The sequence below is a fragment of the Taudactylus pleione genome, unplaced genomic scaffold (genome assembly GCF_031769625.1).
Source record: "Taudactylus pleione unplaced genomic scaffold, aTauple2 ptg000206l, whole genome shotgun sequence".
NCBI lineage: Eukaryota > Metazoa > Chordata > Amphibia > Anura > Myobatrachidae > Taudactylus > Taudactylus pleione.
In genome coordinates, this window is record NW_028284608.1 from 10,816,706 (window position 1) to 10,838,603 (window position 21,898).

At 43.7% G+C, this 21,898-nt stretch overlaps 1 protein-coding gene across 3 annotated transcripts in view; it reads left to right on the plus strand.

The window, feature by feature from the left end:
* The window catches only part of PLCB1 (phospholipase C beta 1), an 808,463-nt gene that overhangs the window by 657,816 nt on the left and 128,749 nt on the right, over positions 1-21,898 (plus strand). For all 3 annotated transcript variants that reach the window (XM_088478043.1, XM_088478041.1, XM_088478042.1), the window contains exons 24-26: positions 11,952-12,084; positions 12,948-13,010; positions 14,806-15,025. In XM_088478043.1, coding sequence (XP_088334169.1) covers positions 11,952-12,084; positions 12,948-13,010; positions 14,806-15,025 — 416 coding nt within the window. The remainder of the gene's footprint in view (positions 1-11,951; positions 12,085-12,947; positions 13,011-14,805; positions 15,026-21,898) is intronic.

Genomic DNA, 21,898 nt, shown 5'->3' on the forward strand with positions numbered 1-21,898 from the left:
ACTCTCTACTGGGGTAGATGGGCCCTTCCAAAAACACAGCAGTGAGAAAACCGCACACCAGCCCAGGATCTCCGTGTAATTAGCCGAAATTAGTTAATTGTACAGTAAAAGAAAACATAAAACAGAATCCTAACCCATCTGGGCTTTAACTAAACAATTAGGATCCCTTTCTCAACCATGGTAGGACCTATTGCTCCTTCCACAAACATAGGCATATGCACAGTACTTACAGTCAGTAAATCACAGTGTCTCATAACAGGCCTGCTGCCTGTATTCCCCAGGTAGTGAGACACTGAGTAAAAACCCTGACACACCTTTATCAGCCTCCTACAGGTGCAAGTACTAATTAGCCTGTTCTCAGGCTGAAGACCCAAAATGGGCCTAATCGATAAAGCCCGCCCTCACTCTCCATCCATAACCCCAGGAACGCTTATCTGGCTTTCACTAAAGCCCAAAAGTCTGCTTTGCAATCACAGACATTTTTCTGGGGTTTTAATGCATATAGGTCAGAAACCCTGGACAAATATAACATTACCACTGCTTTTGTCATAGTATGTAACATATATAATTAACATATGTTAACTATTACCTTAACTGATTGGTCCATTATCACAATTTTCTTTTCGTCCATGCAGAAAGTTGGTCAAAAGTACACACCTGTTCCTCTTTTACAGATGTGTCCTCATACATGTATCCTTTTGGTGTGAGACGCGTGGTATGACTTAGACGCTACACCACTGGCAGCGATTCGCGTGTTTGGGCAATTTGTTTCTCAATTCGCATGCAAAGTCACTATTAGGGCTCGATCCAATTAGCCATGAATCCCTTTACGGCATGAGTAAGTGCAGCTGTATGCCACACTTACAGTAATGCCGGACGTGGATTTTTGTTTTCAGCCCCATAGGGCTGTGTACTAAAATGTGCAAGTCCAGGTGAGATCAGGCTGCGAGGGGGGGCGATTTGCGGTGCCATTGCCGGGGATTTTATGCCATTGAAACGGCAACTCGCCCCATTCACTCCTATTTGGATTGAACCCATGGTGTACTAGGCACTTAGGATTAGTGTTTTTGTTGCAAAATAATTGGTATAAAATTACATATTAAGATGAACGATGTGTGAAGTGAGACATGACGCAAGTCACTCGTGTCGGACCTCTGTCTTATTACCCTTATTACCCAGATTGTGTACTTTGGGCCCGATTTATTATGGATCGTTATTGCGATTGCGCACGCGGACGGACGATTGTTGCGTACTGCGCATGTGCGAAGACACCACTGCGATCGTACTGGGATTGCAGAGAACTCGCAGACCCATCGCAGAGTGAGTGACAGGAAGTGAGCGTTTGGGGGTATTGATGGGGGGTGTTTGGCGAAACGCAGGCGTGCCTGTCCGTTTGAACGCCATTACAGGGGCGTGCATAAATTAGCCACTGCGTCGGCATATGCAGCTTACTGCGTGCTACGAGGTTAGCAATTTCTGAGTAAGGTCAGACTTGTTGTAATTGTGCAGAAGGGGCCGATGTTACTCAGTGTTCCTGATGTATATGCAGGACTGCAATGTATTACGGATGTGAGATAGTGGTAGTGGGCGTCTCTATGCTGGCTTCGGACGTCTCACCAATAGCTATACGACTGCAGTCAGCATATTTTCACAATAGACCTGCGTACGTTATCGTAGCTGCCATTGCAATAGCGATCCGTAATTTGCTTAAACTGTAACAACAACACATAACCTCTTTGGCACTTGCTAAAGGGGTTTTGTCATCCTTTCAGTATTCAATAAACATCTAAGATTATCGCTGTAGTGTTCACTCTAGCTCCGGCGGCAGGCAGGGCGCCGGAGCTAGAGAGGACCGAGAAGGGGGCGTGGCCATTGAAAAGGGGGTCTGTCTATAAGACGCGTCCCCTTTTCGTCACTCTTGGGGGCGTGCCCGGCACTTACGGACACGCCGGGCAGCCCCCAAGCGCTGCAGACAGGGAGAGTAGATGCCAGGCGCATGCGCCCGGCGTCTATTCTCCGGTGGTGACCGGGTCACCGCACATTTCTTCACCCGCGGGACACTGCGAACCGTGGGTGAAGACGGCACCCGCAGGCTGTTAGGGCAGGGCGCTTTTTGCCCTCCTTCTGGAGGGCAGGGCGCTTTTTGCCTTCCGGAAGGAGGGCAGGGCGCCGCGCCCCGCTAAAACAGCCTAGCGGGAACGCTATCGCTGTTTGTCACTGTATCGCTTACGCCATCTTTAGATGCCCGGCAATGGGGACCTGGCAGCAGCCTTTCCAGCTTCAAAAAAACCCTTCCAGGCACTCCTGGGTGAAAAAGTCATGTACATGCGCAGACTGACCATCGCCCATGCGCAGCCTGACCATCGCCCATGCGCAGCCTGACCATCGCCCATGCGCAGCCTGACCATCGCCCATGCGCAGCCTGACCATCGCCCATGCGCAGACTGACCATCGCCCATGCGCAGACTGACCATCGCACATGCGCATGACACAGAAACCCGTCACTGGCAGTGATAGGCTGCCAGGAAGTGAGTGGAGGACACCACCGAGGAGGGGGACGTCGCAGGACCTTGCCGGCGAGGTAAGTAATGATGAATACCAGTGGCATATTCATTTATATCACTGCGATATTAAACTAAATATGCTGCTGGTGTTAAGGTTCGTTGATAAATTGGTCCCGAAGTACTTAGGATTAGTATTTTTATTTATAAGAAATTGGCATAAAGTCGCTGCTTAAAACTTATAGTTTAGGAAAAAGTCCACATGGCGCGGCTAAGTCACAAAGCCCATAGCACGCCATACTGCATTATTTGGCGCAGTTTGGGGATTGGAGTATGAGAGCACATCTGTAGGCCCAAATACTCCAATCCTTAATTGTCTCTTTTCTTATCTACAACTATGGGGCATATTCAATTAGGTGCGAAAAGCTGAGTACTTTTCACATGCCGGACTTTTCGCCGTCATCGCTGGTTTTCTATGTGGAAAAATATCGGGCGCGTCCCCGCTTTTCCCAGTATTCAATTAGAAATCAGCAAAAACGGCACCCTACGAATTCGGACATGGCGAAAAGTACTGTCAAAAATGGGGAAAACAGGCTGTACCCCTCCGAAAATATGCACTAACATAGGGGATCACTATAGGTGAGTACTAGTACCCCTAATAAAGCTATTCTGGGTACTTTACTTCTCTCAATTACTTGCTATTAGCGTCTTTGCATTAGTTGTGAAGAATGGCATTAAGCATTATTTTTTCATCAATATAACTAGTCCCAGCAAATTTGGGGTACATGAAAATGGGTGCAAGCATATTTTAAAGTTGGTAAAGTGAAGTTTTAAAATACGTTAAAAATCCACCTGCCGCAACCACCTGCAATCCCCAAAACACCTGGTGCATACATGGGGACCCCCCCCAGGAGTCTATTTCGCTAGTTTTTAAGTTTGTTCCCCAACTTTGGTCTTTTTCGCCCCCAAATTGAAAGTGCTTTTTTGGGGTGGTGTTAAGTATTTTTTTTTCATTTTTTTTTTTACATAGTTTACCTTTTGGGGACCTGTCCCAAGGGTGCAGAGTGGTTTCCGGACGTTTGCACCCCAAAACCCCAATTCTGCACTTTTTTCGACTGGGTTCATAGGCGAATCTTTTTTGCCTATACCAATGCATTGAATTTCCGCCTAGGCGATAAGTCTTTGGAATTGAATACGGGGATAAGCTTTCGCCTGGCGAAATTACGTCATCGGCGGTGTTGTTTTGGAACGGCTTTTCGCACCTAATTGAAGATGCCCCTTAAACTGTATGTTCTCCACCTGCCTTGTTCTGTTTAGTGAATACAATTCCCAGTTGAAAGAGGGAGGAAGTTCCCTTTCCCAGACCCCAGCTATAGTGCAAACGGCTCACATTTGTATCAGCCTAATTATACATGCTTATAAAGCTTATGTACCTCTTCTGACAGATCCTCCTTAATATTGAAGGGGATAAATATAATAAAGCAGAATTCTATCATGCTCATTATAACCGTAGGCACACTTTTACCTGTGGTGCAGCAAATTGCGTAATTGCGGCCTCATCACATACTGTATAATTTCACGGTTAACTGCATTGCACAATTGGGGCAGCGATGACAAAAATGACGCGATTGACTGCAAATTGCATCATCGAGTACCCAGGAAGTCGGGAGTGTCTCAGACATTTGGGGAGGGCACCCTATTATGACTGTCTCTCCACACAGCTCTGTAAATCACAAGGGCACAGAATTAAAGCCCACAAACGGTGGGTACCGTACTGTACCATTTAGTGTGAGTGATTAAATTGCTTTGAGGCACAACAATATGTATCTAACTTCAATACACGTTGATGTGCCGCAAAGCAATGCTGTAATGCCGTCTTAATCAATTGTTATCCCCCTAACTGTTGAGAAACTGTAAGTGCCAACATCCCCATGCTGGAGCGTGTTGTTTTGGAACAGCTGGTGAGACCATAGGCTAAGTGCCCTAGTGTATAGCATAGTAACTAATGCATTACGTGGTAAGATGATGCATCCAATACGCCCACACACTACTGGGGCTGAAGCCCTGCTCTTACGTTGTCTTAATTGCGTTCTTCCACGCGAACTGACTCATCTTCATTGTAAAAGCTAAAAATAAACTGAACTTTCCTTTAAATTGTCTCACTTGTTGTGGTCTGACCTAGATTTGGTACAATGCATATGCAGACATGCTGTGAAAAGTTCTTATAATAAATAAAATGCTTCCATCTTTCTGCTGGGGAACATTAGTATGAATGAGGGCATTAGGACGTAGCTGACCTACACTTACAAGAACTCCCTATCTAGGACATTAGTCACCAGAGACGCTATTTCCGAAGCAAGAACATTATTCATCTTTGACCCATCTGTGTTGAAAAAGAAAAAAACTGGGTGAAGGATTTGCAGAGAGATATTTGTGGCCATTTGTGACAAAAATAGATCACCTTCCACGACTTCAGTTCATTCTCCATACCTCCCGAAAATTCATATGGTCAAAACAATGGACACTTGGCAGATTTGCGCACAAACGTTCCTGTTCTTTCACTGTCTCGTGGGCTCGTGCATTTAGCTTGGTCAAATTTCCGGGAAGCACTGTTTTCTTTACCTGACTATTTACATCACAAAACAATAAAATAAAGATATACACAGTGTGGGGTCCGAGTACAGTAGGGCTGCAATACAGTTTAGGTGTCAATAGAGGGGCTGTTCTACCAAAAGAAGAAAGAACTGGTGAGAGATATATTGCTATATTGTTTAGATATAGCATGATCCTATGTAGTTAAACATAAACTGATTTTAATAAGATGAAGTGCCTTCTAAAATTGGGTTACATGTTACATTGTTACCTTAGCTAAGTAGTCTATATCAGTGGTTCTCAAACTCGGTCCTCAGGACCCCACACAGTGCACGTTTTGTAGGTCACCCAGCAAGTGCACAGATGTAATCATTACTCACTGACACATTTTAAAAGGTCCACAGGTGGAGCTAATTATTTCACTTGATTCAGTGTGGAGACATGGAAAACATGCACTGTTTGGGGTCCTGAGGACCGAGTTTGAGAACCTTTGGTCTATATAATGAAATTGACTGCTGATAAAAAATGACGTCATCACATTGGAATGTAATATAAGTCGGAATGAGCTCTGACCCCACATATCAGCGTCAGTGATGCACAGTAGTGAGGGGGCAGCAGTGGCAGCACTTGGGTCGGTGACATTCAGCGCGGCCAGGAGACCCGAAAAGAAGGCGTGGCCTCGCTGTTGCACCCTGTTTTATCTACCTGATATGCCGATGTGCCCCCAGAAACTCTCCCTGCACATTTGCCTGCTCCTCACTGACCGGGAGCCGGGCGCTGCACTGTGATCTGCGGACCTCATTCAGAGCCGCTCGCAAAATGCGAGCGCTCACTCTGAATGAGGGCGGCCTCTTTTCTTTTGAAAGGCGGCCTCCTGGCTGCTCGCAAAGCTGTAGGTTACCACCTACGGCTTTAGCGAGTGACTAGGTGATGGTCGCGATGGTTGAGGCATTCGTGAACATTGGGGATTGCAACGAGACCCTTGCAGTAGGGTCTTGTCTACCGCAAGCCCCAGGCAGCTTCCTGCTCTAACAGAGCAGGAAGCACCCTACTGACATCACTGGTGAAGTCAGTAAGGCCACCTACAAACGGCAGGCGTTCCTTCAGGAACGCCTCCGTTTGTCTGGCCACCCCCCTACCGCGCCTGCAAAATGGGTAAAGCTGTCGATCAACATCTACAGCCGCCCCTTTTGTAGCGAGCCCCGGAGTGAGAGAATTTCTCTCTCGCTCCGGGGCTTGCGCGTGCGGCACATGCACAGTGCCCCACCATCGACCCGCTTGCGAGCGCATAGACGCTTGAGAGCGGGTCTGAATGAGGTCCTTAGTGTGCAGCGCCTGTCTCCCTGTCAATGAAGAGGAGCCGGTGAGAGGAAAGAGAGAGCGCGAGTTGGGGAGAAAATGTTAGGGGAGAGAGAAGGAGTGGAGTGTGGAGACAGACAGAAAAATCAATGAATACATAAAAGCCAGGCACAGCTGGGTATTACAGCTACTGGACTGTACTGTACTGTAGTATCACATATTTGTTTTTACCTACATGCAGAAATCTGGGCAAGAGGCCACAATTTTAGGATGTGGGTGTCGTGGACAGATCAGGGTAGTGACATTTCCAAGTTATGTTACTTTATTTCTTGCACTATTGATAAGTTACCTACCTACCAATTAAGTACATAGACATCTGGAAGAGTGAATCTGCTAGGGGCAGGAACGCGGAGAGGAGCATGACTACTGATTGGATGCCTGTAGCCTATGTCAGTGGTTGCAGTACAGCAGACACCTCCACTTCCTAGCATTTTGCACAGAGTACTCCGGTACTAAAATATACAAGTATTCAGATACTTTGGGAGAGGGCTTATCTTATCCTAAAACAGGCAATCACTTTGCATACTTGGAAATAACCATTTTGAGCAAGACCATATTCTGTCCTAATCACTTTACAAAAAAATATGGGCTGATCCAGAAATGTAGGGACTGTTGGCAAGATGACTTGGGATAACTGTAAAAATGCATGACACTTTAACTAGCGCGGGCAATAGGCATGTTTTACTAGTGCGGGCAATAGGCATGTTTTACTAGTGCGGGCAATAGGCATGTTTTACTAGCGCGGGCAATAGGTATGTTTTATTAGCGCGGGAAATAGGCATGTTTTACTAGAGCGGGCAATAGGCATGTTTTACTAGCGCGGGCAATAGGCATGTTTTACTAGCGCGGGCAATAGGCATGTTTTATTAGAACGGGAAATAGGCAAGTTTTATTAGCGCGGGCAATAGGCATGTTTTACTAGCGCGGGCAATAGGTATTGTTTACTAGCGTGGGCAATAGGCATGTTTTAATGATCCATTTTGTGCTGCATTGCACATTGACTGATAGCAATGATTGTGCTGGTAGCATGTGTTAATACGTGAAAAATAAGTTGTGCCACATCATACAGATTGTGTTGCTGAAATGTTATTGAACGATGGTAGAAAGCCCATGAGAAAACAGTCATCCTATTTCTTTTGCCATTCTCAGGTGTTAGTTAAATTGATGTTGCTTAATAATAAATAATCATGCCAGGCTATACTGGCAAAACTCTTGTAACTTGATATAGGACGTTAGCTTCAAATAACCTTTAAGAGACAGAATCTACAGTGTTACTGCCATTTGACAGATCCGTTTTGGATTTCTGAAATGATTAGCAACCTCTGTAAGCCGAGCAGGAAACTGGAGTGCACTGATTATGGCACTGATTATTGCCATAGTTATAAATATTGCTAAGAAGTGTCAGTTATGCACAACCTGTATGTGCCGTAGGACTGGTGCAAGTTTCTATGGTGCTTCCGATGGTGGCGTCTAAAGGTACATATCCACTAGACGAGAGTGGAACGACTGCATGAATACAACATTGTAAACGTTCAATCGTTCACCATCCTGTGCAGTGGATAAAGGACCTGATTCAGAGCTGCTTGCAAAAAGCGAGCGCTCGCTCTGAATCAGGGCGGCTGCTTTTTTAAAAAAAAAACGGCCTCCTGGTCGCTCGCTAAGCTGTGGGTGACCACCCACAGGTTTTGCGAGCAGCCAGGTGATGGTCGCGACCATCAGGCTTGCGACGAGACCCTTGTGGTCTTCCGCAAGCCCCAGTGAGCTTCACTGGTGATGTCAGTAGGGCAACCCACAAACGGCAGGCGTTTGTCCACCCCCCCCCCCCGCCTACAAAACGGGCTGCCCTGTTTTGCTGCGAGCGCCGGAGCGAGTGATTTCTCGCTCGCTCCAGGGCTCGCGCACGCCATGCATGCGCACTGCCCGGCAATCGACCCGCTTGCGAGCGCAAAGCGCTTGCAAGCGGGTCTGAATCAGGCTCAGTGTGCCCACACTGAACAATATGTCGTTAAGTGTCTAAAGGTAGGTATTACCATGTATTTAGGCGCTCCTCAACATAAATGCTGTGACGGAGTCGACCGTATAGATGACATAGGTCAGTGTAGACATAAAATAAAATTTATTCATGAATACAAGGTGATGCATGGAATATAAATGCATACAGTCAAGACGTGCTGTAGAATCAAAAGGGATGAGAATTCACAGAATCAGTTGATAAATACTGGGTGAGGCAGAAAAATGCTATCTGCCATGGACATTAGACATATGCAATAGGTGAATTATATATATTGTGGCTGAATCAAGGCATGAAACATAAGACAAATGACAGGTCTGGTGAGTTCTGATTGCAGCAGGAAATGTGACTCCTGTTTTTAAAATAAGCTCTACCGTGCAATGTACAAATAAATGGTTATAATTGTACACTTGGTAGTAGGCAAAAAAGTACAGGATATCATACCCGGTGGGTGATGGGGAGCCAGCGGGTGTTGAATTGTAGGATGCCCGGGTTGCCCTGCAAGGCTCCTTATGCTTTACCCAAACGGAAATCAGATCCTGTGGAAAAAGTCCAGAGTCCTTGGAAGTGATTACAGGTGTAGCTTGCCGACGCGTTTCGAGATACTGGGTCTCTTCTTCAAGGCTGTGCAGGCACCCTTCCTCATCCCCGAACATGCACAACCTGTCGATATCGACAGGTTGACCGGAATGTTCAGGCGATGATAGATGTCTAAAACGACCAGCGATGCGCGCTCCCGCTGGTCGTTTTAGACATCTATCATTGACATTTTAATGCACGATAAACGAACGATTAATGAACGATTGAATGATAACGATCTCATAATCATTCAATCGCTCATTTTCATCGCCTAGTGGATACGCACCTTAAGGATGCACCAATTGGTATTGCTAAGCGTACAGATGCTGACAGTTGGCGTCTCAGTCTTTGCACATTGGGACGCACAAATGTACACAATGGAAGGGCTCAGCATTTGCATTATATCGCAGGCGGGTGACCGCCAATAGATGCCGCTGCGGGCATTTCTGCATCCGCCTCTGCATCAGACCCTCTATTTCACGTCTGTAATAAAATGTTGAGAAGTATGTAATTCCTTAAGATGTGCACCCCGTCTTCTGCATGTAACCACTCACCACCCATAAAGCCAAAATGGATCACAACCCTAGGACAACACCTTCCCATACCAGGATCAGATCATGAGGGCACGTTGCATTTGAAGGCCGCGTCTCCACAGGATTACCCCGTTATGTTCATTATTATTCATCGTAGGTGAAGAGGGCACTTCCAGTCAGCGCTGTTCAGTAGGTATAGACACAGGGCAGGAGATGCAGAGGAAGGATTTCCAAAAGTGGCCATTTAAAAGCTTACAAAACATTCAGTATAAGGCTACGATGTGTGACAGATTTACATTGCCAAAATGTTGAGGTAAATCATTTATGTAACAAATATAAATGCTGTACAACAATGAGAAAATAGCTCACATTGTGTATTACTTGATTTCATGTGGTGACCTAGCTGCATGTGTGGTAAGCAGCATATTCTAGAATAATGTAAGAGACTTTTGTTAAAACATACATTCCAAAAAAATGAATGTGGAAAACGGTGTACTGAATTCGTGTGAGGCCACGCCCCTTTCCCCTCCCTTTATGACTTTTTCACAAGCGATCTGTAAAGGGGGCATCTCATTGGGATACATTAGTAACCTCTCTGGTGACATGTTTGATTAATTTTTTTTAATCTTTGAGCCTCCCCCCCTCCCCATTTCCCCATAGAGTGCACCATTGAAGTCAGTATAGAGTTGGCATTAGACATTTTTGTGATTGAGGGGTCTATGTACTAAGCAGTGATAAGAGACTGAGTGAAAAGTGATAAGAAAGTGATAAGGTACCAGCCAATCAGCTCCCAACTGTCATTTTTCAAACACAGCCTGTGAGATGGCAGTTGGGAGCTGATTGGCTGGCACCTTATCACTTACTTATCACTTTTCACTCTGTCTCTTATCACTGCTTAGTACATAGACCCCTAAGTGCACAATTAGAGCATTAAACACATGCACAGTAGAAAAACAATGACCATTTGGGCTGAATAACGGCATTGCGTTCAACTCACAATCGGGCCCTTAATGTATTTATACACCTGAGTAGGGAGACATTTAAAACATAAAAAAGTGACTAATATATAAAAGCTGTTGGATGTTTCTCAGGGATATGAAGGGATTTTGATAATCGGCCCCTGCTGTTTAATAGCGTTGTGAACATATGTACAAGTTTCACTAGGGGGCTCCAAAGCATATATTGTGCTAAATACAGTATACAAAAAGTTCATGTCAAAATACTGTGTGTCCTAAACATCAATTATATATCCGACCTAACTACACAAAGATTCTTTGTCATATAGTTCTACAGGGACATCAGAAATATATCATAGAGTAATGCAGGTGCCTGTTACAGAGTGGATGACAGTCCATCTCCTTTATATTATAAATTATATCATCAATCATAATAGCATTATGAATTACACTATATGTAAACTTTATCCACAGGTGTTACTATGATCACCCTGAGACATCTCTTGTTACTGCAGTTTTAATTTAATGGGAAATAACTTCTATTACTAATTAGTCAATGCTATTAGAGTGTTGCGGTTTTATATCGCCAGTTTATCACATGCCCAAAACTGGCATTTTATTGAACTACATATCTCAAAGTGGGTGCCTCGCAGTGGAATTAATGTTTTTATATGCATTATACTAGGTGGAAAGTAGAGATGATCGAAATTCCTATGGTTGAACATGGGACACTTTGTAATATTAAACCAGAAGTTCAATTTGGTGAAATACAATATATATATATATATATATATATATATATATATATATATAACAAATATCTTATGAATGGGTTAAAATAAAGGGTGCATTCTCTAACAGCTAGTCTATTGCCAGTGACCTGACGATCATTGACCATACACAAATAATAAGCTTGGACAGTGGCATAAGCTCTTGTGTCCCGGCCTACGTCTCTTCGCAGTCAGCAAACACTCCTTCTTACTGTACTTGGCCTGCGATATAAAGCCCATGTCACACCTATCCAAAAGTGAAATGGTGTCATGTGACAAATCCCCCATGTCTGCCTGTGTGAATATACGTGTGTAAATGTGCGAAAATACATCTGAGCATCTGCAAAGTGTTTTCACGTGAGTTAAGCTTTACCAACTTGCATAGTACTCTGTATCAGCTACAGTATGTGATGTTTTGTCCATCTCTAGTCACAAGCGAAGGTGCAGGTGTTAGGAGCAATAGAAGGTTGTATAATTGTGTTATTGGGCAGTACTGAGAGGTTTGATAAGAGAAGTGATATAAAAAAACAAATAATACAACACCAACATGTTCTCCTGGGATTATTGTAGATATTAAAAATTTTTGGGAACTCACTGGCATGCTGTGTGACCTGGGACCCAATAACAGTACACAATACCTTGTTTTCTAGGTAGAAGCGGGTGATGTGCCATTGGAAGCCAACAGTGAGCCGAGGCCGGCACCAGCAGAGAATGGCCTAAATCATGCTTCCACGTTAACACCTAAGCCATCATCTCAGGCTGTTCACAACCAGCCGGTTCCAGGTATGGAAATACTCTCCTTCTAAGGCTTCATCCTGTTTACTGCAAATCATTTCTTTTTTTTTTTATTAGAGTAATAGATAAATATTCATATGCACATTCACCAATGTTCTCTTATGTTGCACTGAGTAATATTCTGTGCAGCAGCCAAGTTCCCTGAGGACAGAGCTGGGTGTAGCATAAGGGATGCCAGGCGCGTGCTTGGGACGGCAAAGGCGGAAAGGCACTTTTTATCTTGTGCAGCACATATATCACTTTTATTATACTTTATAGTCAGCATCACAAGGCATACGAAATGCTTTAAGCAGATCTGGAAATTGTTACAAATGAGGATAGAATATATTGTGCAGGTGTGCGGTTCGAGGATAGGGTGGTGCCTAGGGTGCTAAAGGTTGTGTGCCTATGGGCAATATAGAATCAGCGGTATCTTTGTATACGTATAGACCTATAAAGGACATCAATAAGACAGTGGCTGGCAGAGCATTATGTGCTGGAAGTGTTATGGCCCACATACATCTGCGACGGATTGCAGCAATGTCCCGTTCTGCCAACTTCGGTGCTGGGGAATCGGGAATATTCAACATGTTGAAAGATCTCGATTCCCAAGTCCCTATTCAAAAATGGGCAGAATCGGCGAGTTGGGGATTTTTAACATTTGGAATTTCCCAGATCCACCAATGGATCGCCGATCATCGATGTCCACGGATCGGCAATTTTGGTCACTGTTGCCAGGTATCGGGTTGGCGTTGGTAGAACGGAAAATCGCAGCTCAGGTGTGTGGGCCCCTTTACAGTTGGACAGCTATGTGATACCTGTGTAAGCTTGCAAGAAGATGTATCAAGAAAATCTTTGTTTGTCCCCCCTAGGTTCAGTTAAGGTTCCTGCTAAGGCTGCTCCTGCTGAGGACCTCATATTGAGTGTATTAACAGGTAAATGATATTCTGACATAGTAAGACAGTATTATTTATATGTTTATGTTCTATGACTCACACAATCATATACTTGCTTTTGGCCCAGGTGTTGCCTGTTTTTTTTTTTTGTTTCTTAACTTCCCTCCCAGGAGTCTCTCTGTCTATTTTCAGTTCTCAGTCTCTCTCTCCTCCCCCTTTCTCCCTGGTTTTCTCTGTCTCTCTCCCCCTCCCCTTGTGTCTCTGTCTACCTCATTGCATGGCCCCCGCAGACGCTGCTGTTTGGGCTGTTCTGGGTGTCTTGGCTGCTATGCAGTAGTACCGTTGGAGCCCACACATTAGGTTATTTTCATCAGCGGGCAACTTTATTATATATATAGATATGTGTGACGTTTGAGCAAATGATAGATGTAGGAATACCAGAAATAGTGGGAAAAACAGTACCAGCAAAGCAGGAGTAAACTATACAGTCAGATGACACTATCAGCAAAACCGAGATACCAATTTTCTTAGTGAAATCAATTTAGGGCGTTATTCAGACCGGGTCGCAAGCGCTGAGCGCTCGCAACCGGGTCGATGTTTGCCCACTGGGCATGTGCATGTCGGAGCTGACTCCGACGTGCATATGCGCGAGACCCGGCTAGCGACGGGTACTCCGTCGTTACGGGTCTCGCACCAAAGGGGGCGAGCTGTTGATGGTGATTGGCAGCTCGCCCCATTTGGGAGGCGGGCAGAGGGGGTGGCCGGCCAGACGGAGGCGTTCCCAACGGAACGCTTGCCATTTGGGGGCGGCCCCACTGACATCAGCAATGATGTCAGTGAGGAGCTTCCTGCTCGATCAGAGCAGGAAGCTCCCCGGGGCTTGCGCTTGCCGAGACCCAACCTTAGGGTCTCATCGCAAGCCCCGATGGTCGCGATGGTCCTGACCATCACGACCATCAACCTGATCGCTCGCTAGAGCTGTGGGTGGTAACCCACAGCTTAGCTAGCGACCAGGAGGCCGCACTTCACACCACAAGCAGCCGCCCTCATTCAGAGCGACCGCTTGTATCTAGCGATCGACTCTGAATGCGGGCCTTAAACTCATGTAGGGGGTCTATTTAATAATAATTAAAAAAAGGCTTTTATCCACCATTTTACCTGGGGAAAGCCTAAAATATTGTCCATCTATATTTAGTAAAGTGATTTCTCCGTTTTTTCATTTGTCTGTGCACAGTTCCGTTTCAATGGCGGCTGCGCACACACAATATTTACATAGCTAAGAGAAGCGAGGAAACATCTCTGGGTGGCGTCACGTCTGCTCGCTTGGGAGAAATGCAGGAAAGAGACAGCTCTCTTACTGATTTCTCACAGAGCGCGGCGCTTTCACAGGTCGCTGGGGCCCATTTTGCGCTTGAGCGGCTATAAATTTGTGCACTGATATGTTTCCATATTGCGCAGCACAGTTTTCTCTCTGCCAGGACAAGTTCTTTGTGAGAGTGCAGCCCTGGTAGGTCTGTTTATCTAGATATGGTGCTAAAAAGACGTTGAAAACCCGCAATAATTGTAAACAGTTTTCGCTTTTTTTAATTTATTTTTTTAATAACTAAATAGTCCCCTAAATGCTGTACAAATAAAACGTTCTCTAGGAAATGGATGTACCCTATATATTCCTTATTTACCCAGCATACACTTCTGCTTCTTGTTCATATACAGTATGTAGGCACAGAAAACAAACGTCTGTGTTTTTATAATGGATAGCAATAATGGAAGGATGACATCTCACTATGATATTGTCATACCCAAGCCCTACTGTATCTGTCACTGTTTATTTCAGAAGTGGAAGCGCAAACTATCGAAGAACTGAAACAGCAGAAGTCCTTTGTTAAGCTGCAAAAGAAACATTACAAAGAAATGAAGGATCTCGTAAAAAAGCATCATAAGAAGACTACTGACCTGATCAAAGAGCACACCACTAAGTATAATGAGATCCAGAATGACTACCTGAGGAGGCGGGCCATCCTGGAGAAGACAGCTAGAAGAGACAGCAAAAAGAAGTGAGTTAGGCAGGTCTTTCTGTTTGGGCAAGTGTCCTGAAATAGGGGGTTCAATAGAAGGGTTCCATACAAAAGGTCGACAATTATTTGTTCGACACCAGAAGGTCAACATGAAAGAAGGTTGACGTGACAGAAGGTTGACAGGTTGAAACGGTCAACATCAAAATTGTAATTTTTTAAGGTTATATTTAGGGTTAGGGATAGGCACTTACCAGAGGGTAAGGCTTAGGCACAGGAGGGACGATTAGGGTTAGTTACTAGGGGGGATGGTTAGGGTTAGCCACTAGGCGGGATTGTTAGGGTTAGGCACTAGAAGGGACAATTACGGTTAGGCACTAGGAGGGATGATTAGGGTTAGTTACTAGGGGGGACGGTTAGGGTTAGCCACTAGGGGGGATGGTCAGGGTTAGGCACTAGAAGGGACAATTACGGTTAGGCACTAGGAGGGACAGTTAGGGTTAGACACTAGGAGGGATGGTTAGGGTTAGCCACTAGAGGGGATGATTAGGGTTAGGCACTAGGAGGAATGGTTAGGGTTAGGCATTAGGAGGGATGGTTAGGGTTAGGCACTAGGAGGGACGGCTAGGGTTAGGCACTAGGGGGGCGGTTAGGGTTAGGAACTAGGGGGGACGATTAGGGTTAGGCACTTGGTGGGACGGCTAGGGTTAAGCACTAGTGGGGACGGTTAGTGTTAGGCACAAGGAGGGACGGTTAGGGTTAGGCACAAGGAGGGACGATTAGGGTTAGGCACTAGTAGGGACGCCTAGGGTTAGGAACTAGGAGGGACGGTTAGGGTTAGGCACTAGGAGGGACGGTTAGGGTTAGGCACAAGAAGGGACGGTTACGGTTTCCACTAGGAGGGAAGGTTAGGGTTAGGCACTAGGAGGGATGGTTAGGTACTAGGAGGGATGGTGTGGGTTAGGCACTAGGAGGGATGGTTAGGGTTAGGCACTAGGAGGGACGGTTAGGGTTAGGCACTAGGAGGGATGGTTAGGGTTAGGCACTAGGAGGGACGGTTAGGGTTAGGCACAAGGAGGGACGGTTAGGCATTAGGGATGGTTAGGGTTAGGCACTGGGAGGGATGGTGTGGGTTAGGCACTAGGAGGGTTGGTGTGGGTTAGGCACAAGGAGGGACGGTTAGGATTAGGCACTAGGAGGGATGGTTAGGGTTAGGCATTAGGAGGGATGGTTAGGGTTAGGCATTAGGGTTTGGCATTAGGAGGGATGGTTAGGGTTAGGCACTAGGAGGGATGGTGTGGGTTAGGCACTAGGAGGGATGGTTAGGGTTAGGCACTAGGAGGGACAGTTAGGGTTAGGCACTAGGAGAGATGGTTAGGGTTAGGCATTAGGAGGGACAGTTAGGGTTAGGCACCAAGGGGAGGGTTAGGGTGAAGATTAGGGTTAGAATTTACAAAAGATTGTGTTAACCTTTTCTGTATTGACCATTTCCATGTCGACATTTTGAAGATGCCGACCTTCTATACTGTCTTACTTTTGCCATGTTGACCCTTTTTTCACGTCGACCTTTTGATGTCGACAAAATTAGTACTGACATTTTTATTGTCGACCTTTTCTATCACAGCCCAACAAAGTAAATGTACATTATTGCTTACTTTAAAAGGCAGCAGGCCAGCAGCAACAGAAGGGGGCGGAGCCAAATACCGGCAGGGGAGGGGCGGAGCTTAACCGCAGGCCGCGGCAGGCGGCTCCAATAAAAGAAAAATATAACAGTTTATCTTGGGGAAGGGGCCGGCCGGGGACAGTATGGGGGGGTCCCCTATGTGTGGGGGCCCCGGGACGACCACCCTGTTGCCCTCCCTATAATCTGGCCCCCTGTAATAATGCCCCTTGTAGTAGTGCTCCCAGTAGTAGTGCCCCCAGTAGTAATGACCCCTGTAGTAATGCCCCCAGTAGTAGAGCCCGCTGTAGTAATGCCCCTTGTAGTAGTGCCCCCAGTAGTAGTAATGACCCCTGTAGTAGTGCCCCCTATAGTGAAGCCGCTTAAACACAGAAAAAAAAACAGACTTACTTACAGCCCTGCTCCCGCACCCGCTGCCTCCAGTCCGCTGGCTCCTCGGAACTATGGGAGAGACGTCATGACGTCTCTCCCATAGTGCACTGCACACTGCTGGAGCCGGAAGAGTGAGCTCTGGCCAGCGCTGCGGGGAGGGCGCCCTGCAAATGGAGCCTCCCCGTGGCACCGGGCTGAAGTGGGCCGGAGTAGACGGAACTGGTTCCGTCTCCCGTTCTGGCCCACTTTAACCCCTAGTGGGGACATGTGGGGGCCCTTTCTGTGTGTGGGCCCCCCTTAATCCGGCCCTGTCTGCACAGCTTTGTTATTTGCACAATAGGCAGGTCTCCATCCGCTGCATTGCTTTCTTATTTGTATAAGTGCACAAGATAGATACCCACTTCCTAATCTTTGAGAACTCACCCTCCCCCAGTAATGTCAGTTTTTATTTGCAGTCTGGTAGAACATCCAGAAAGTGGGGTAGGGCCGGGGGAAACAGTAAAATATCACATCAAATACCAACCTGCTATAAAACCAAACCCCTTCATTCATTTCACCTTTTCACTTAAAATAATTTTGCTCGGTTTAAGAATTTAATTGAATAATTTTTTTGTTCCTTTTTTTTTTTCCACTTGGTTTAATGTGGGCCAAAAGTGGAAGGTGTACAGTGCATTCTAGTATTTTACCCCAGAGCTAAAACCTGGGTTATTACTGGGTCTACTCAGGTCTCAGCTCAGTGTAAAAGGGTCCCTGAAAAATAACCCAGGTCAAGTGACCCGACAATGCAACCCAGGTAGCTACCAGGGTCTGACCCAGGATGGACCTGGGTAATGGTGCAGTGTAATCGGCGCAACACGGGTTATCCTACTTGGGTCATTCCTAAAATAAGCTGATTGGTGGTTGTGGAGCAGTCACCTCCCACTTTTTATGACCTCATAAGTTTAGCAGGGCAGACCTAGGTGCTGTGTAAACGGTGTCTGATCTAGGTCTGATCTTGGTTGGAACCATGTCAGAAAACCCAGGTCGGACCCGGGTTTTTGGTGTAAAAGAGGTATAAGTTTGGGGATGAGGTTGGGTTTCTGGCACTTCTGAATAGCTGGACAATTAAGTCCTGTTTAGAAAAGGCTGGGCACCTGCATGTAAAATGGGAATGATTTTCTAAACGTGTCCTCACCAGCTGCTTTATATAATCCTGTCTTGCAAAATTAAATCTTAGTTTTCCACTTATGCACCAAATCTCCACATAACAACTCTTCCCGTTACACGGTGAAAATTGCCCCCGCGGATACCCATCTTGGCCACAGGTCCATTAGCTCGGTACAGAATGTCACAAAACATTGTTTGCAGTTTAATAATTGACCCTTCTTGTCTGTGATTCTTCCAGTAAACATTTAGCTGCTTGTTTTGCACCATGGGGGTGACGTTCCCTCCTGATTCCAACAATTAGGTTATATGATTAATAATTCAGCATGTAACAGTCATCTAAACCTGCGGAAAGTGGATAACAATAATAAAATGCAAATGGCAGTAATCATAGATTATTTATTTTGTGGAAAGCGGCTTTTCTGGAAGAAAAAAGTTACATTGCTGACAGGCACTATTTCTTGAGGCAATTTGCAAAATTTACTAAGCGGAGGGTTTGATGGCGGGTTCTGTTTTGTTCTAAACCCCGGGGGTTTGGTGGTGGTTTTGCAGGGGTTTCTAAATGAAAGCCCTGTTCTATTCTATTCTAAAATGTGGTTTGGCAGCGGTTTTGCTATCTGCAGATTTACTAAGGCCAAAACCGCTGCAAAACTGCCATCAAAACACATTTTAGAATAGAATAGAACAGGGCTGTCATTTAGAAATAAAACCGCCACCAATCCCCTGAGGTTTAGAACAGAATAGAACCCGCCGTCAAACCGCCGGGGTTTAGAACCTGCCGCTTAGAAAATTGTGCCCAAAGAATAGAAGCAGGTTAATTGGCTGCTAAAAAATAAATGGACCCTTTGGGGTATATTTAGTAAAGTGAGTTTTTAGAAGTGGAGATGTTGCTCATAGCAACCAATCAGATTCTACTTAATATTTATCTAGCACCTTCTAGAAGATAACAGCTAGAATCTGATTGGTTGGTATGGGCAACGTCACCATTTCCAAAAACCCACTCCTTAGTAAATATACCCCTTTGTGTTTGTGTTGAAGAGAATTTAGACCATTCGTACAGTACCTACATGAAGTACATACATGATGTCACTGTGTACATATATAGATTTACATACATGATATCACTGTGTACATATATAGATGTACATACATTATGTCACTGTGTACATATATATAGATAGATAGATACATGATGTCACTGTGTACATATATAGATGTACATACATTATGTCACTGTGTACATATATATATATATAGATAGATAGATAGATAGATACGTGATGTCACTGTGTACATATATAGATGTACATACATGATGTCACTGTGTATAGATATAGATACATGATGTCACTGTGCACATTTATAGATATAGATACATGATGTCACTGTGTACATATATAGATACATGATGTCACTGTGTACATACAGTATATAGATGTACATACATGATGTTACTGTGTACATATATAGATGTACATACATGATGTCACCGTGTATAGATATAGATACATTATGTCACTGTGCACATATATAGATATAGATACATGATATCACTGTGTACATATATAGATACATGAAGTCACTGTGTACATATATAGATACATGATATCACTGTGTACATACAGTATATAGATGTACATACATGATGTTACTGTGTACATATATAGATGTACATACATGATGTCACCGTGTATAGATATAGATACATTATGTCACTGTGCACATATATAGATATAGATACATGATATCACTGTGTACATATATAGATGTACATACATTATGTCACTGTGTACATATATATATATATATATAGATAGATAGATAGATAGATACATGAAGTCACTGTGTACATATATAGATTTACATACATGATATCACTGTGTACATATATAGATGTACATACATTATGTCACTGTGTACATATATATATATAGATAGATAGATACATGATGTCACTGTGTACATATATAGATGTACATACATGATGTCACTGTGTATAGATATAGATACATTATGTCACTGTGCACATATATAGATATAGATACATGATATCACTGTGTACATATATAGATGTACATACATTATGTCACTGTGTACATATAGATAGATAGATAGATAGATAGATAGATAGATAGATAGATAGATAGATAGATACATGAAGTCACTGTGTACATATATAGATACATGATGTCACTGTGTACATATATAGATTTACATACATGATATCACTGTGTACATATATAGATGTACATACATTATGTCACTCTGTGTATATATATATATATATATATATAGATAGATAGATACATGATCTCACTGTGTACATATATAGATGTACATACATGATGTCACTGTGTATAGATATAGATATATGATGTCACTGTGCACATATATAGATACATTATGTCACTGTGCACATATATAGATATAGATACATGATGTCACTGTGTACATATATAGATGTACATACATTATGTCACTGTGTACATATATATATATAGATAGATAGATACATGAAGTCACTGTGTACATATATAGATACATGATGTCACTGTGTACATATATAGATTTACATACATGATATCACTGTGTACATATATAGATGTACATACATTATGTCACTCTGTGTATATATATATATATATATATATATATATAGATAGATAGATAGATAGATACATGATGCCACTGTGTACATATATAGATGTACATACATGATGTCACTGTGTATAGATATAGATACATGATGTCACTGTGTATAGATATAGATACATGATGTCACTGTGCACATATATAGATACATGATGTCACTGTGCACATATATAGAGATACATGATGTCACTGTGCACATATATAGAGATACATGATGTCACTGTGCACATATATAGATACATGATGTCACTGTGCACATATATAGATATAGATACATGATGTCACTGTGTATAGATATAGATACATGATGTCACTGTATATAGATATAGATACATGATGTCACTGCACAGATATAGATACATGATGTCACTGTGTATAGATATAGATACATGATGTCACTGTGCACATATATAGATACATGATGTCACTGTGTATAGATATAGATACATGATGTCACTGTGTATAGATATAGATACATGATGTCACTGTGCACATATATAGATATAGATACATGATGTCACTGTGTATAGATATAGATACATGATGTCACTGTGCACAGATATAGATACATGATGTCACTGTGTATAGATATAGATATATGATGTCACTGTGCACATATATAGATACATGATGTCACTGTGTATAGATATAGATACATGATGTCACTGTGTATAGATATAGATACATGATGTCACTGTGCACATATATAGATATAAATACATGATGTCACTGTGTATAGATATAGATACATGATGTCACTGTGTATAGATATAGATACATGATGTCACTGTGCACATATATAGATATAGATACATGATGTCACTGTGTATAGATATAGATACATGATGTCACTGTGCACATATATAGATATAGATACATGATGTCACTGTGCACATATATAGATATAGATACATGATGTCACTGTGCACATATACAGATATAGATACATGATGTCACTGTGTACCTGAGTCAGGCACAAGTGCAAATGCAAACGGATCTCGCAGATAAGCTACAAATTGTGTATTACAGTAGAAAGAAATCGGTGACGGCCCATGCGCCAGGCTCGT